A 15,842-nucleotide genomic window follows, 5' to 3' on the forward strand; every position below is an offset into this window, starting at 1 on the left:
AGTACACTGATGGAATGAGCAAGTCCATTATGGTTGGGGGGTGATGTTGCTAACAGCATATTGCTGTTACAGTGTACAATTGCTCTTCATGTCTGATAGCATGAGTATTCCTTCATAATCATGGTCTACAACTTCAGCTACTTTCCATTTAATGGGCTCAGTTTCCCTCAATTTCCAATTCTTTGCCACCAGAAAAGAGCTGAAGGCATGACTTTAGATGTTGCCCTAAGACAATATCTGGCATCTTGTAGGTACTAATAAATGTTTATTGATGGAATTTTTAAATTTTTCTAACCTGTATGAAGTAAAGTAGGGTCTTTTATTATACTTGGATACTGTATTGAAATGACTTTTATATAGTACTTTATAAAATTTGAAAAGTATTTACAATAAAGTCTCTTATTTGAGTCTTTGAGTCTCAGTGCTGTTCTTCCCAATTCATAGATGGGACAACCAAAGTTAAGATGAGTCAGTCATAGACACATCTTTCTGATTCCATTCCTACTGGCTCTCTGTTGTTGACAAAGCCTAAAGTGACTGCATTTGCTTATATACAATTTCTAATAATAACCCACATTAACATAGTGCTTTATAGCTTACAAAATTCCTTCTTCATACCAACCTTGTGAGGTAGATGTGCAAGTATTGCTATCATCTTGATTTGTAGATGAGGAAAATGAAATTCTGAGATGCTAATTAATTTGGCTAAAATCCCAAAGTTAGGAAATGTCAGATCTTCAACATTAAACCAAGTCTTCTGACTCCCAAACCATGGTCTTATATTATGTACCAGGAACTTTTGTAAACACTGATCAGGTGAAGAAATTATTCCTATTTCAAGAAGAACATGTCTTGAGTGGGCACTTTAAATACTGCTTCCATTTAGTCTTTAAGTTGACAATGAAGCTATAACATACTTTGAAGATCCTTTAAGTCATCCTCATTTCTTCTTGAAGACATCCTAAATCTATTTTGCTTTTAAAAACTTGCTGAAGAGTATATCCATAATATCCCTTGGAAACCTTTTCAGGGGTTTAACAGCCCCTCACTGCTAAAAATGTATTCCATAAAACCAATTCAAAATCTTCATGCTGCAGTTTTCCTTAAAAAAATTAAATAAAATAAAAACTCATAGCATGGAACAAGAACAGTCATCACTAGTTTCAGTATGATAACAACATAATCAATGCTTGTTAAATCACTCTTTAGCCTTCTTATCTTAAGGCTAAATAGACTGATTTCCTTTTACTTTTACTCATAGATCTTATTTCCCAATCTTTTCTCCTTAAAGTCTCCTATTGATTGCTGAAGTCCAGAAGTAATATAATGCCTTGTTAACATCCAATTATCCTCAGTAGGATGAGAAAATTCCTTCCCAGTGATCTTGTAGAATACACACATAAATATATGTTATATATACTTATGTATGTGTATATATATATATATATATATAAAATATCTGACCTATAGAATATATTCATGTTACAAATGTATCTAGGTACAAATGTGTATATGTGGAGAGAGCAGAGAAAGGGAGAATTGAAATTATGCTTTTGACACCTATTAAGTGTATGATCTGGATCAAATTGCTTTGATCCATGGTTATTTCAGGCATTTCACTAAAACTACAAGTGTCAGAACAGTTTCTGATATGTTTTAGTAAAGGATTCTCCCTCACCAAGAAATCCCCACATTTAAGAAATCACAGGTCTGGGGGAAAAAAGTTATTCCACAGCTCATGTTTACAAACATTCTAGTCATGGGATTCACTCCATAGGATACTTTAATTATTATGCTAAGTAACATCTCAGTGAGTAGAGTTCATCTACTTGGACAGGGTGAGTAGTTTAGTCTTCATCATAAGAAACATCTCAAACCTACTCATACAGGCTTCATTCGCAACATGATAGATAATATGCAACTATTTGGCAAACCATAATAGCATGTGGTTTCATAAGCCCATGAAATATGCTTACTTATATTTCTTGGTGATTTGGATGGAGAATTTTAGAAATAGAATGATTTTTGTCCTGACTGTATTATTTTGGGACTCCTCTGACTTCTCCCTTATGATCCTAGATGCTTTTATTGGGAAAACTTCATACAAGATCTCAACAGTCTTGGTCTCCTCCTCCTCCTCCTCACTACCTTCTGCCCCTCTTTTTGGAAAGTGAGGCTATGAACTTTAGAACTTCTATTTAAGGAGGGACCTCATGTCATACCTCTTTGTACATGGTGTTGCATAGCCCAGTGTGATTAAGAAAGCATTTGTTGCCAAGTGATACTTCACTGGAATCTATACATCCACTGGAATATTATATACATAGCCTCCTCAAATATAAAACTTGGTTTAATATAATTCAATCTCAAAGGAAGTATCAGTGAGACTAAATTATGACTATCTCACTTCCCTGTCTTGTTCTATGGAAGAGATGGCTTAGAATAGTCCTACAAATATAGTAAGACTAATTGATGTAATTGAATTGTATTTGGAATCAGAAAGACCAAATTGAAAGCCTACTGCAGACAATTACTAGCTATGTGATACTCAGCAAGTCACTAACTTTTCTCTACCTCAGTTTCCTCATTTGTAAAATGGCAGTAATAATAGAACCTATCACCCAGGTTTGTTGTGACAATAAAAGGAGATATTTGTAAGGTGCTTAGCAGAGTACCTGCACAAAGTAGAAGATATGTGAATTCTAGCTTATATACTTATATATTTGCCATATAAAAAAGTGCTACATAAAGCCTAGTTAGAAGGGTATAGTCTATCTAATCAAGACTAAATGCAAAATAATTTTCAAGTGCCACAGCAATTCATCCAACTTGAGTGTCATTAATATGACTCTTTAATTTCACTAAGCATTCTCATTGTGGCAAGTGAAACAATAGACCCCCCTAATCAGGTCTGTGCACTAAGGAGCAAGCTCATAAATTCACAGGGACCAGGAAAGAAGAGGCATGATATGATGATAAATGAGTTGCTCAGTTAACATTCTCCAAAGTTGAAAATGCTATCTTGGTAAACCAAAGCTAGACATCTTTGTGTAGCAATAAACTTTTTTCCTCTCATAGCATAATTTTTAGTTTGGAAGGATAGAATGTTCTGTTTGCTTCTCCACATGTTTGCTTGTGGTATACATGCAGATTTTGATGGAACCATGGATGAAAAATTGGAAAGGACTTTAGAAGTCATCTGTGCATCCCTCTCATTTTACAGGTTTTATAAGATGGCACATCATTTTTGGCAAAAATTATTTTTTAAATATTAGTAATTGTGGTGGTTTGTCATTAGCTAATAATTCAAGGTACATTCTATACTTGGGACAAATATGACTAATGATACTGGTCATAAATCTATGATTGAAATAATGTTGGAGGCCATCTAATCCAACCCCCTCATTTTATAGATGATTAAGATGAGGTCCAGAGATGAGAGATAACTTGACCAAGTCATGCAGGTCACAAGAAAGGGGCAGAGGTAGGCTGGTGACTTAGTACAGCACCCTATCACTCAAATCCAATTCACTTGCTTGTTAATGATATCACTAATGAAAGGACAAACTGATAATTTGACTTGATCATGAGATGCAGCCACCTCCAACAAACTGGAAAGGTAATTCATCTCCATCCAGACCTCTCTGGTTGGTTTCTTCTTCATGAGCTGGGTCACTCTAAATTCTAATGGAGGGGTGCAAAGCCAAGGACTGCTCTCCTTAAGGCAAGAACTCACCCAGACTGGATTCTGTTTATGCTCTAAATAGAACTGAAGACTCCTAGTTGGATGAGATCAGGCTCAAGGGCCAAGGCCCTAAGATTGAAAAGCATGTGTCCCAAGGGTTACAGCAACCTCATTAATCTTTTTTTTAGTGGGGCCTGGGCTTTAAAATGAGGAAATAAAAGGAGAAAATCCCAGATCCTAATTTAATAATTGATTATAAATATAATGGCAAAATATAATTTTTCTGTGTCAATCTCAAATAGAAATAGAGTCACATGGGGGGGTCACATAGTGACTTAGTTTTAAAATGTAATATTAATCTCTTATTGTATTTAATTTATTTTTAAAAAATATTTCCCATTTTAATCTGATTCAGGCCACAGTTGGGATGTTGTGGGCTGCATATGACCATTTGATTTTATGTTTGACCCCTCTGCTGGAAGACATTTTAAACTCAACATATCCAAAATTTAACTTGGTTTCCCTCCTAACTTGCCTATTGCTGTTAAGCACACCACAATATTTCCAATTACCCAAGCTTGCAATCTGGGTGTCATCTCTGACTCCTCCCTCCTTCTCCCTACCCATTCATTAATATTCCAGGGGCTTCAGATGGCATCCAGGATCAAATATAAAATATTCCAGCACTTAACAGCCTTTTATAACCTGGTCCCTTCCCAGTTACACTTTACTCTCTGATGCAGCAACACTGGCCTCTTTGCTGTGTTTCACATACTTCTATGTCTAGAACACCCCCACCCCCACTCATGTCCACCTAGTGGCTTCTCAGGATTCTTTCATGTCACAGCTAAAATTTGAACTTGTGCAAGAAACCTTCCTTTAAATGCTAGTGCCTTACTTATAAGATTATTTTGTTTGTACATTTTTTGGCATATTGTCTCCCCCTTTTAGAGTGTGAACTCCTTAAGGATAAGGAATATTGTTGCCTTTCTTTGCATCCCCAAAATTTGACACATCAAGATATTTAACAAATGTTTGTTGACTTGACTTCTAAGAATGGGTCTACAGTTTTCACTGAACAGCCAAATGAGTAGATAAAACTTACAAAAATTAGAAAACTTCAAGTCTGGATTATTTCTGTGGAAGGTCTACTCCTATAATTACTATGATTCTAGAAAACAACTTTTTCCTCCTCTAATAAAGCTTGTCCAAAATTCCATAGTAATCTAGGAATGAGAATAGAAAATTACCTGTCCTAAGGCAGTATTGGCACAGTGGGCAGAACACGGGTTCTGGAATCAGAGGACCAGGAGAACTCCATTTAGATCTTACCTTTTGCTCAGTATCTTTTAGACTTTAGGCAAATAGCTTCTACTTTATGTGCCTTTGTTCAACTGAGGGGCGTAAAATGAAAGATTTTGGCTAGCTAGCATTACTTGGCTAGTATCACTTAACAGACTCTGCTTCAATTTCCTCAGCTGTAAAATTGGGATAATAACAGCACATACCTCAAAGACTTGAGAATTACATAAATGAGATCATCTTTGTAAAATGTTTAGCACAGTGCTTAACACTCCCCTTCCCTAGATGACCTATATTTATGATCCTATGAAATTCAAGCCATCACATTTGCTTATTGACTTAACTTTTTAAATTTAGTGAAAAATTTAGAGTATACATGAAACATTTACCTAGAAACCTTGATGTGACATGTTGACACTTAAATTATGTCCCCATTAACTTGAAGCTTCAGTGGAGCAGATTTAAGCTTAATATAAAAGAAAATTTATAATTTCCTGAGACAGGCATGCTATCTGAAGTGTCAGTGCTGGAATTTGAGCCTAGAACTTTTGACTGCACTTCCTGAGAAGTCAGTTGAAGCTTCTCAGGGATGTTCAAGTAAGTCAATGGTAGACTCAGTCCTGGAACTGTCTCTTATCCAAGGCTAACATATACATTCTCTTCACCCATAACTTCCTCACTCCCACTGCTTTCTACAAATTATTATACAGGACTTCCTTTCAATCATTTAAGAATCAACCTAGAATCTCTAGAACAAATTAATGAAGTGTGTGGAGCTATAATCTTTCCTTTTCCTTTGAGCCCTACTTTCAAAGTAGGAAGGATGTTGAGTAGAGGGGTTAGTGTGGGAGTTCCTTGAAGAATCTGAGGATGTTAAACGTTTTTTTCTCTTGTTCTTTAGGGCAAGTTTAGCCCTTAGGAAAAAATTGTGAAATAGCTTGATCTTTTTCTTTGCTGCCCTACCACTTCCATTTTAGCTTCTTTTCCTAAATGCTGACAATAATTCTCAAACTTGTACAGACTACACAACACCTCCTTCTTTATTGACAATTAACATCAGTCAACTAACAAATAATATTTATTAAGCATCTACCATATGTCAGATGTTAGGGATTGTTGTTGTTGAGTCATATCGGTCATGTCCAACTCTTTGTAACCCCCCCCTTTTTTTTGCAAAGATACTGAAATGGTTTACCATTTCCTTCTCTGGCTCATTTTACCAATAAAGAACTGAGGCAAACAGAGATAAAGGACTTGCTCCCAGGGTCACACAAGTACTATGTATCTGAGACTGGATACAAAGACAAAAATAAAAATTCCTTTGCCCTCACAGAGCTTATGATCTGGAAGATGAGTGAGAGTGATACATACTAGTATAAGAAGACATAAAATTTACTTAAGATCATTTTGAGGGGCGGCTAGGTGGCTTAGTAGATAAAGCACCAGCCTTGGAGTCAGGAGTACCTGGGTTCAAATCTGGTCTCAGACACTTAATAATTACCTAGCTGTGTGGCCTTGGGCAAGCCACTTAACCCCATTTGCCTTGCAAAAACCTAAAAAAAATTTTAAAAAAAAGATCATTTTGAGAGGAAGGCACTAGCAGCTGAGGAGACCAGAATGGATTAGGGATTATGTTCAATTTAATGGACCAATGAGTTTCTTAGTAATTAAATATGGTATTGTTGGGCAGTGTGTGTATGTGATAATTTCATACATGTACCTACTGGCTTTCCTTTGTGAACAAAAGAACATATTGTGCACCCTTCAGAAACCAAGAGTTTAGGCTTGTGTCTATGCCTGACCAGTAGAAGGCAGTAATTACTTAACTTTCTTCAGATCAGGATTGATTGCAGTATATTCCCAGGTTATAACAAGAAAAACATTTGCTACCTTTCAATAAATGAGCTCTAAACAAATAATTAATGTATTTCTCCCACTTTTCTTTTGTGTTCTCCATGTGATGTGACTTAATTTTTCCTTTCTAGGTTTATGAGGTTGGGATTTTTCAGTGCATCAAGACAGGATGTTACCCCTTGGACCTGGGTTAGCTGTAGCTTATCTTCAGATCTTCATCTTCTCTGAAAATTGGGCTTTGGCCAAGAACATCAACTTCTACAGTGTGAGACCCCCTCTTGATCGTAAGTAGGTGGTTGCTAGCCAGGTGCATCTGCCTTGTCAGTGATCCCCCTTGACATCTGTTTTGACAGTTCACAGCTTTATCTTCTTCTGAGTATGTTTGGGTCTTGAAGTGCTTTGGTTGTCTCGGGATCTCCTTCCTTGTTCATTTTCAAATATATTTAATCATTGCCCCTTTAACTCATTCTTTGATTCTCCTATTCTTCCATGGTTTAGATGAGAAATATTGCAGGGCTCTTATTGACCTCTGCATTGCAGAAGTGTCTTCCATAAAGGTTCATAAAGTATAGGAGAAAAAGAGAGAGAGAGAGAGAGAGAGAGAAAAATCCTAGCTTGCAAAAGTTTCTGCATAATTGATATCATAGTAATTTCCCCAAATGGCCAGATTAGCATTTTTGAAAATGAATAACTACTTGGGAATTTTGGAGGCTTATATTTTCTACATCTGCATTAATACTATAGCAAATCATCGCCAGCAGTAGACACCATTAATATTCAGCTTCCAAATAAGTAAATGACAATTTGTTTTGGGGCTTGTTCTGGGGGAAATGGTGGTGGTGGTGGTGGTGGTGGTGCTGGTGGTGGTGCTGGTGGTGGTGCTGGTGGTGGTGTGTGTGCACCTGTGTGTAGTTTTCCCTTAGCCATTCATAAGTACTTGGTCTAAATATGGAACAGCATACAGAATGCTTTTTTTTTAACTTCTTTAAAGGCCAAAGTCTGATCATGGCTATAAACTCAGGTTATATTGAAGAAGATAACTTGAATGGATCTAAAGAGTCATTTAGACTTCAAATCCATATTTGTGATGTTGTATTTATCAGAAAAGAGAATTCTAAACAACTACTTCATCATGTGGAACCAATGAGAGATGTCTGATCTCATGCCCAAAAGCTTTGGAGGTCATTTCTTTGTCCTAGCTTTGATTTCCTTTCCTTAAGTTCTTGTGAAATAGCAAGTGCATATCTCTATGCATAAACTCAAGAGTGTTATTAATGGCCAATTTAAAATGTGATAACTCCAGTGTTCTGGGAGCTTAATTACATAAGGCAATGTCAAAGTATAACTTTTGTCCTGAAGGTTTATTCTAGGATGGAAAAGCCTTGAAATGCTAAAAGTACAGATTCTCAAAAACATTGCTCTTTGGCAAATTAAACTGGATGCACTTTTAAATCCTAGCAAAGCTCAAAATGTATCATCTATGTTGTTTTATTTTTTACCCTTTGAACTTTAAACATTTGGTCACAAGTTTTTTTTTCTTTTATTAACCTAGAGAGCTGTCATCTTTTATGGAAGAAGCTGGTGAGAGAACTCACTGCCTCTGACATTTTCTATGTGTGAGACCTTGGAGAAGTTATCTTCCTGGGCTTCAGTTTCCTCATGGTTAAAATGAGGGGATTGGATCAGATGACCTCTGAGCTTCTTTCTAGCTCAAATTAAGTAAATGGCCCATGGTCACATAGCCTGGCAGAGTCCATAATAATCACTTAATAAATGCTTGTTGACTTAATGTTGTATGTCAAGAGACCAGACTTGAACCCAAGTGTTTCAGATCACAAGATTTACGCTCTATTTACGCTTCTATGCTGCCTCTCTATTTCATAATGCTGCATATACAATTCCTAGCCAGAGTGTAATGCTATCACCATAAGCATAAGCAAATAAAATTACTTTTAATGCATATATAAGAACAGCTAGGATTGGATTTTATGGTCTTTGGCTCACAAAATAAATAGGTTTGGTCAAATAATGTACCATCAAATTTAACAACTACAAAGTATTATGATTATAAAGCAATAAGCCTGACTTCCATAGGTGGCTTGAAGCACCAGGCATTTTGCTTTATAATCATGAAAAGGCCTGATAGTTAACAGCAAGGAAGTATAATCTTGTTTCCTAATGTCCAATTACGAAGGTTTTCAACTATGGCTATATCTGACTCTCATTTGAGTTAAAGAAGCCTCCTGTCTTGTCTAATGCTTAAAATATTTTTTTGTCAGCCTGATCTAACTTTTCAAATTTCTTTAAAGCCACACCGTTTCCGAACAGCTTCAAATGTTTTACCTGTGAAAATGCCGGGGATAATTATAACTGTAACAGATGGGCAGAAGATAAATGGTGTCCACAAAGTAAGTGTGATGGAGTTTGGAAGATGCATTTTGATGATCTCACTTCATTTAGATTTTTCTTGACTCATCCATGGCAAAGACTTTGAGCTTAATGGGATTAGCATACCAACAGGCTGATGTCCTGTAGGTATTCAGTGCAAGAACAATGTAACCTGTGATCTTGCAAATTGGCTTAGACCCAGTTTCCAGCTACTGTTCTTAATGAAGACATTTTTACTAAGGGTACGTGTTTGAAGAGAACACATACAAAACTGAAACTTATATGGTTTAGTAACTTCTAAAAGTTTTGGTGCTAACTCTACCATATCAGACATACCTACTTCCTAAATAAATTATAGGGATTTCTCTACCTTTTAGATAGGGCAGTTAGGTGGCACAATGGATAGAATTCCAGGCCTAGAGTCAGGAAGACTTGAGTTCAAATCCATCCTCAAACATTTATTAACAATTGAACTTTGGGCAAGTCACTTAAGTCTGTGTGCCTCAGTTTATACTTAAGGTCAACTGTAAAATGAACTAGAGAAGGACATAGCGAACCACTCCAGCCAGTATCTTTGCCAAGAAAACCCCTAGTGGGGTCATGGAGAGTCAGACAACTGAAAAAAAAAAGACTCAACAACAGTAACAAAAGTATGAAATAAGCCTGGAAAGGAAGGTGGCACCAAATATGAAGGGTTTTCTATAGCAATTAGAAGAGTTTCATTTTAATACTAGAGACAATAAGAAGTCACCACAACTTCTTGAGTAGGGGAAGAAAATGGTCCTAATAGCTTAGGAATAGAATTTTTTATTAGAAATGTAAAGAATGCAGGATTAATTAATTATTCATAGGTTTCCAAAACTAGAGAAAGGGACAAAATGTATTCAAGGAATTAGAATTTTTTTCCTTTATTACTTCAGCACATTAAAGCACACTTTTTTTTCTGGTTTCATTGATGACTTTTCCCCTTACAAAAGTTATACTTACAAAAGGAGCTTATTTAGCTATAGCAGGTGAAGACTATTCAGAGCAAGGAAAGTATATTCAGCAAGCTGACATCATTGGCTCTGCTGGTCATAGCTTCCCTGCCTCTGGGTTGTCTATAATGTCAGAAGCCTAGGAAGCATCTCTTTGTACATTTGTTTTCTGGGATCCAGCCCATCAGGAAACTATGTCAACAACCTGAACTTTCCCTGCATAGAATAAAGCTTTAGAAAAAGCTAGTACAATCTGTGGAAATACTGCTTCTATCACAGATTGCAACTCAAATACCAGTGAAATTGAAAAAAAATTACTAATGTCTAACATATTGAATCAGTGTAAAAGTTCTTGTTTTTAAGCAGTGACCCCATTTCCATTGTTGTTTTTAGTCCTTCCTTCCCACAGAGGAGCAATAACCTTAGGAAAGTGGTGTCCTAACTTATAAATGAATTGGATTTAAGTGAGAGAGAGCTATATAAAATCATCAGCCCTCACACTCTCTTCTCCAGAGTCATCTGGATCCAGCGGCAAAACATAGGCTAGGATGATAGCCCAGGCGTGGCAGACCTTGGCCTTTTTTAAGCTGTGGTCTTTCCCAGATCTCAGTTTGTCTGAAGCCAAACTCATTTAGTCATTAAAGGTTAGCTAAGAATTGAGTTAAAAGATGACCTTGTTTGCCTTCACAAAAGAATCAATTAGGAGGAGAAGAGTCTCAACATATCCTCTAATCTATTTAAGATTTTATTTGTTTTCTAGCCAACTTTGATTTCCACTGCTGTTTGATTCCTAGCTTTTCTGATTCATGTCATGGATTTATGTCATCTTTTGAGCAATATATTTTAGATATCCCCTCTTAACCTTGAACATGCTTTAGGGAAGGAGAAAAGTGGGAACATCAATGTTTCACTTCATATTTGCTTTTCTTATTGACTATTTCTTTTCACCTTTTGGAATTAATCCAGGAATTGCTTCTTGCTTGGTCTATGAATTTTTAATCCATTTTTGTCATATATTAAGTGAAGTTATTTTTAATTTGTATGTTCTTTGCTATTTCTAAATTTTAAAATGGCATCCCACATTCAACAAGTTCTCTTGGATGATCAAAAGGGAAAATGTGGCTTTCATTTTGGTTGATGATACTAGTATTGGGAAATTTTAATATTTATAGGATTGAGGTAGATGGAAAAGTTGAGTGATATACCCAAATTCTAATGATGCTAATAATCTGTATTTATTATTAATGATATAATTTCTTACCTATTTTTACATTTGTAAAAATAGTTCTTTAACCATTGTTCTTGATCATTACTGTATCTTATATGATAATTATTCCCTTTTAGCAGTTACGCTTCTCTTGTTTGTGTACTTTGTTAATAATAGGACTAGATGTAACAGGATATGACTTGGATGATATTTAGTGTTTCATATAAGTGAACTTTATGAATTTTTTTAGCTGACTTTAGTATGCGCATTATTTTGTATAAGCATGCAGCATGCATTGTTACTAATTTTCAATCTTTTTTTCTTCTTTTTTTATGAGGAAATACTTAGTTGTTTCATCAAGTTGATCTCCCTTTGGAAATAGTGATTTTAAAATATGTTAAATACCTTTGAACTTCAAAATAAGTAGTAGTCTAGCCTTGTTGCAATGATACAAGGTCCTCTGGTTCTATCTCTGCCCCCTTGGTATCTCTAGACAGGGAAAGCATCTTGGAGTACATGAGAGAATGTTTTAAGAAAGAGCCCCTGAGGGGCAGCTAGGTGGTGCAGAGGATAGAACACTGGCCCTTGAGTCAGGAGTACCTGAGTTCAAATTCAGCCTCAGACACCTAGCTGTAAGGCCTTGGGCAAGCCACTTAATCCCATTGCCTTGCAAAAAAAAACAAACCTAAAAAAAAAGAAAGATCCCCTAAAAGGGTGAAAGGAGGATTCTGGGTAGAAAAAGTCTAGAACAAAGCAAATAAATATGAGAAGAAAAGTAGAGAGAGAGGTGAGAGCTGCCTGAGAGGAAAAAAGGAAAATTCAGGGAAGAAGAATAATCAAAGAAAGATAGAGGCATCTATACATACAGGAAAATTTAGAATAAACATTTGATGAATGAATCAGTCACACAATGGTATTATATTGGTGTACAATCTGAAGTGATTGAATTTCTGTCCTGCTAATAAGAAGCCAGATTGTTTTGTTTTAGTCAAAATGTTAATCAATCTAAACCTAGTTAATTCAAAATCCAATTTTCTCTCTGAAGTATTTTTATACTTAGGGTATCTCTGCGCTCAATCTCTCTCTCTCTCTCTCTCTCTCTCTCTCTCCCCCCTCTCTCCCCCCTCCCCTCTCCCTCCGCCTCCTCCCCCCCCTTTTCTTTTTTCCTCTGTCCTTCCCTCCCTCCCTCCTCTCTCTCTCTTTTTCTCCTCAGTCTCTTATGAACTTCTTTTGTTTTTTTCTGAATAGATACACAGTACTGTTTAACAGTTCATCACTTCACCAATCATGGAAGGAGTACATCTATAACCAAAAAATGTGCTTCAAAGAACGAATGTCATTTTGTGGGTTGTCATCACCACCAAGATGGAGGACAAACAGTAAGAACTCTGTGTGTTTGTGTGTGTGTGTGTGTATTTGTATCTGTTGTTAGTTAAATTTATCTCTGACCATTCAGAATTTTTTTTTTTATAGAGAGGGCACTTTAACTACCAGATGAGAGTTGCCATATTAGGTATCAGGAACACTTGAGTTCAAATGCTGTCTTAGATACTTACTGACTCTGTGACCAAGGACTAATTAATTAAACTCCCTAAGGCTCAGTTTTCTCATCTATTAAATGATTAATAATAGCACTTACAATATTATGGTGAGGATCAAATGGCATATTTATAAAATGCTTTATAAACTTTAAAGAACTATAGAAATATTCACCATTATTCTGATGTATTATAAGACATTCTTGCAATTTTTGTCTAGTCAAAAGAAACTTGGGAGCAGGTGATATATTTGATTACATTTATAATTTGGAAGAAAATGCCTTTGAGACACTTGAATGAAGGAACACTAGTGATGAAATGAAACTTCCCTTTCACATTTCATGTTAATGGAGAAAAAGACAATTTCCACAAATCGTTTTTATTTCTGTGACCCAAAACTCCTAAGATAATTGTTGGAGTCTCACATGATTCTTGAGTCATCCATTGAGAGAATTATATTACAAATTCCAGCTCTGGAATTCTATTCTTGGCCCATAATTGTTGAATGAACTGGCTTAGAAAACAAGAGAGGAGAGGGTAGAGATGTCTGTTACGATGCTTTTTTTTCCAGAAGAAACCTTATTTTACTTGTGAGAGAAATTAATAAAAGAAAAATCTCAAAAGCAGTTGGTAAGTCTGAAGTACTTCATTATAGACATCTTAAAGATGTGCCTAAATGATTGATTTGTTTTCTATTTATGGGATAGAAAAGGCATTATAGTATTGTAAAAACCAGAATAACAACCTACTTATTTTGAAATTAAGGTTCTAGTTCTGGTTTTGACATTAAATAACTTTAATTATACAGTAGAAAAGACCACTAGTCCTGTAGATAGCAGACTTGATTTTAGGAAAATTGATTGTACAATCAAAAGAAAAGAAGTTGTGTTAGAGAATCTGAGCTGCAACTTGCCCAACCCTTACCTGAACAAGGATTCATGGCAAGTAGTCTTCTAGCTTACACTTGAACTCTAGTTAGAAGACAACCCAAGGAAGAACATTTTACTTTGAGATAGTTCTAATTGTTAGGAAGTTTTTTCCTTACATTGAGTCAAAATAAATCTCTTTCCAATCCATTGCCTCTATTTCTGTCCAATGGAGCAAAGAACAACCAGTTGAGCCCCTCTTCCATAAGGTGGTGCTACAGTTTCTTAAAAAGTGTGTCATGACTTCCCTAACTCTTCTACAAAACTACAACCTACATTCCTTTACCTCATTGTTTTAACGTATGATCTCAGTTCTTCCTAAAATATGGCCAGTGGCAATGGGACACATTTGACCTGCCTAAGGAAGAGGACAGTGGGATAAGTACCTCTCTCACTCTGGTCTTTATGACTCCTTGATGTAACTCCAAATCACATATATACCTTTTGTCTATACTATCACATTTTAAACTTACATTGAACTTGAAGTCTACTAAAACCCCTAGCTCTTTTTTTTTAGAATAACGTTCTAGAGCCACAAAGATCAATTCTTTCCCTCCTCCATACAATGGCCCCACTATCATTTGAAGATAGTTAACCAGACTCTAATGAATGGGGCAGCTAGGTGATAGTGCAGTGGATAGAACATTGGTCCTGGAGTCAGGAGGACCTGGGTTCAAATTTGGCCTCAGACACTGGATACTAACTGTGTGACCTTGGACAGGTCATTTAAACTCATTGTACCACCAAAATAAAAAGAAAGGAAAAAGAAAAACATGACCCCCCTACCAAGTCCTATTTATTCCTCACAGCATCTCCAATTCCTTCAATGAATCCTCTCTGTGAATTATCTCAGGAGGCTGAAAAGGGACTTTGCAGGAAGGTAGAGGTTGGATCCTTTCCAACTCATATCTAATCACTCCTTCCCAGTTTTCCTTTTTAATGCTTTATCTTTTTTTAGAATCAATAATCTATTAAAATATCAGCTTAGTAGATTCAGCCCACTCTTCTAACATGTCGAAATCATGAAATTCTCACTTTCCAAAAAAACAAACAAAAATAAAAGAAATTCTCATTCTCATCCACTGAGTTAGTTGTGGCTACAAGAATTGTGCCATCTGCAGCTCTGAAAAAGGATACTACATATGACTTTATCCAAGTTATTGATTTAAAAAATTATATAGCACAAGACCAAATATGGATCCCTTCATTACAACAGGGCAGTGCAGAATGCTAGTATTGAAATTGGTAACACACTTTCCTAGTATTGGAATTGATAAACTTGATTCCAATCTTGAACCTCACTATAATTTATGTGACCATAGGCAAGTCAGTTAACCTCTCTGGATCTTATTTTCCTTTGCTGTCATGAGTTCAAATCCACTTAATAGCCTTGTGACCCTCAGTAAATCACTTAACCCTGCTTGTCTTGACTGATCTATAAAATGAGCCAGAGAAGAAAATGGCATACCATTCTAGTACCTTTGCCAAGAAAATCCCAAATTGAGTTATGATGAGTGGGACTCAACTGGAACAACTGAACAAAAAATGGAGTTAGATTAGATTTCAGACTCCCATCCCTATATCTATAACCATAATAAATCATCTAAAAGAGTAGTGCTAACCTCCAAGTGTCTGAAAGTGACAGTGATTCTTATTTTTACTAACAAGTAAAATCTCAGCAAGTCAACAGATAAAAAGTCCCTCTCATTGGTTTCAAGGCCTCATTTTTCAAATATTAATCTTATGACTGTGAACACACCTTGAATGTAAGGGTGCTTATTTACTTGTTGGTACCTTCCTAAACTTTCCCTTGCTCAGGCTCCTTCCAGTTTTGATTAAATCTGGGATATAATAACAAAAATGACAGCAGGAATAATATAGGAAATGATTGATTAATAGGCTAGACAATCAGTTTTGAATTTTGGGGAGAGGGAGGGGGATCACCTTCTTTTATTTTTGTTTTTC

The 15,842-nt window shown here is 36.0% G+C and overlaps 1 protein-coding gene across 6 annotated transcripts in view; it reads left to right on the forward strand.

Annotated features, from left to right (window-relative positions):
• Positions 1–15,842, forward strand: part of LYPD6B (LY6/PLAUR domain containing 6B) — a 222,122-nt gene that overhangs the window by 199,977 nt on the left and 6,303 nt on the right. For all 6 annotated transcript variants that reach the window (XM_074215141.1, XM_074215140.1, XM_074215143.1 and 3 more), the window contains 3 exons: positions 6,973–7,125; positions 9,151–9,249; positions 12,662–12,792. In XM_074215141.1, the coding sequence (XP_074071242.1) occupies positions 7,011–7,125; positions 9,151–9,249; positions 12,662–12,792 (345 nt within the window). In that variant the 5' untranslated portion in view covers positions 6,973–7,010. The remainder of the gene's footprint in view (positions 1–6,972; positions 7,126–9,150; positions 9,250–12,661; positions 12,793–15,842) is intronic.

This window comes from Macrotis lagotis, chromosome 1, assembly GCF_037893015.1.
Source record: "Macrotis lagotis isolate mMagLag1 chromosome 1, bilby.v1.9.chrom.fasta, whole genome shotgun sequence".
Lineage (NCBI taxonomy): Eukaryota > Metazoa > Chordata > Mammalia > Peramelemorphia > Peramelidae > Macrotis > Macrotis lagotis.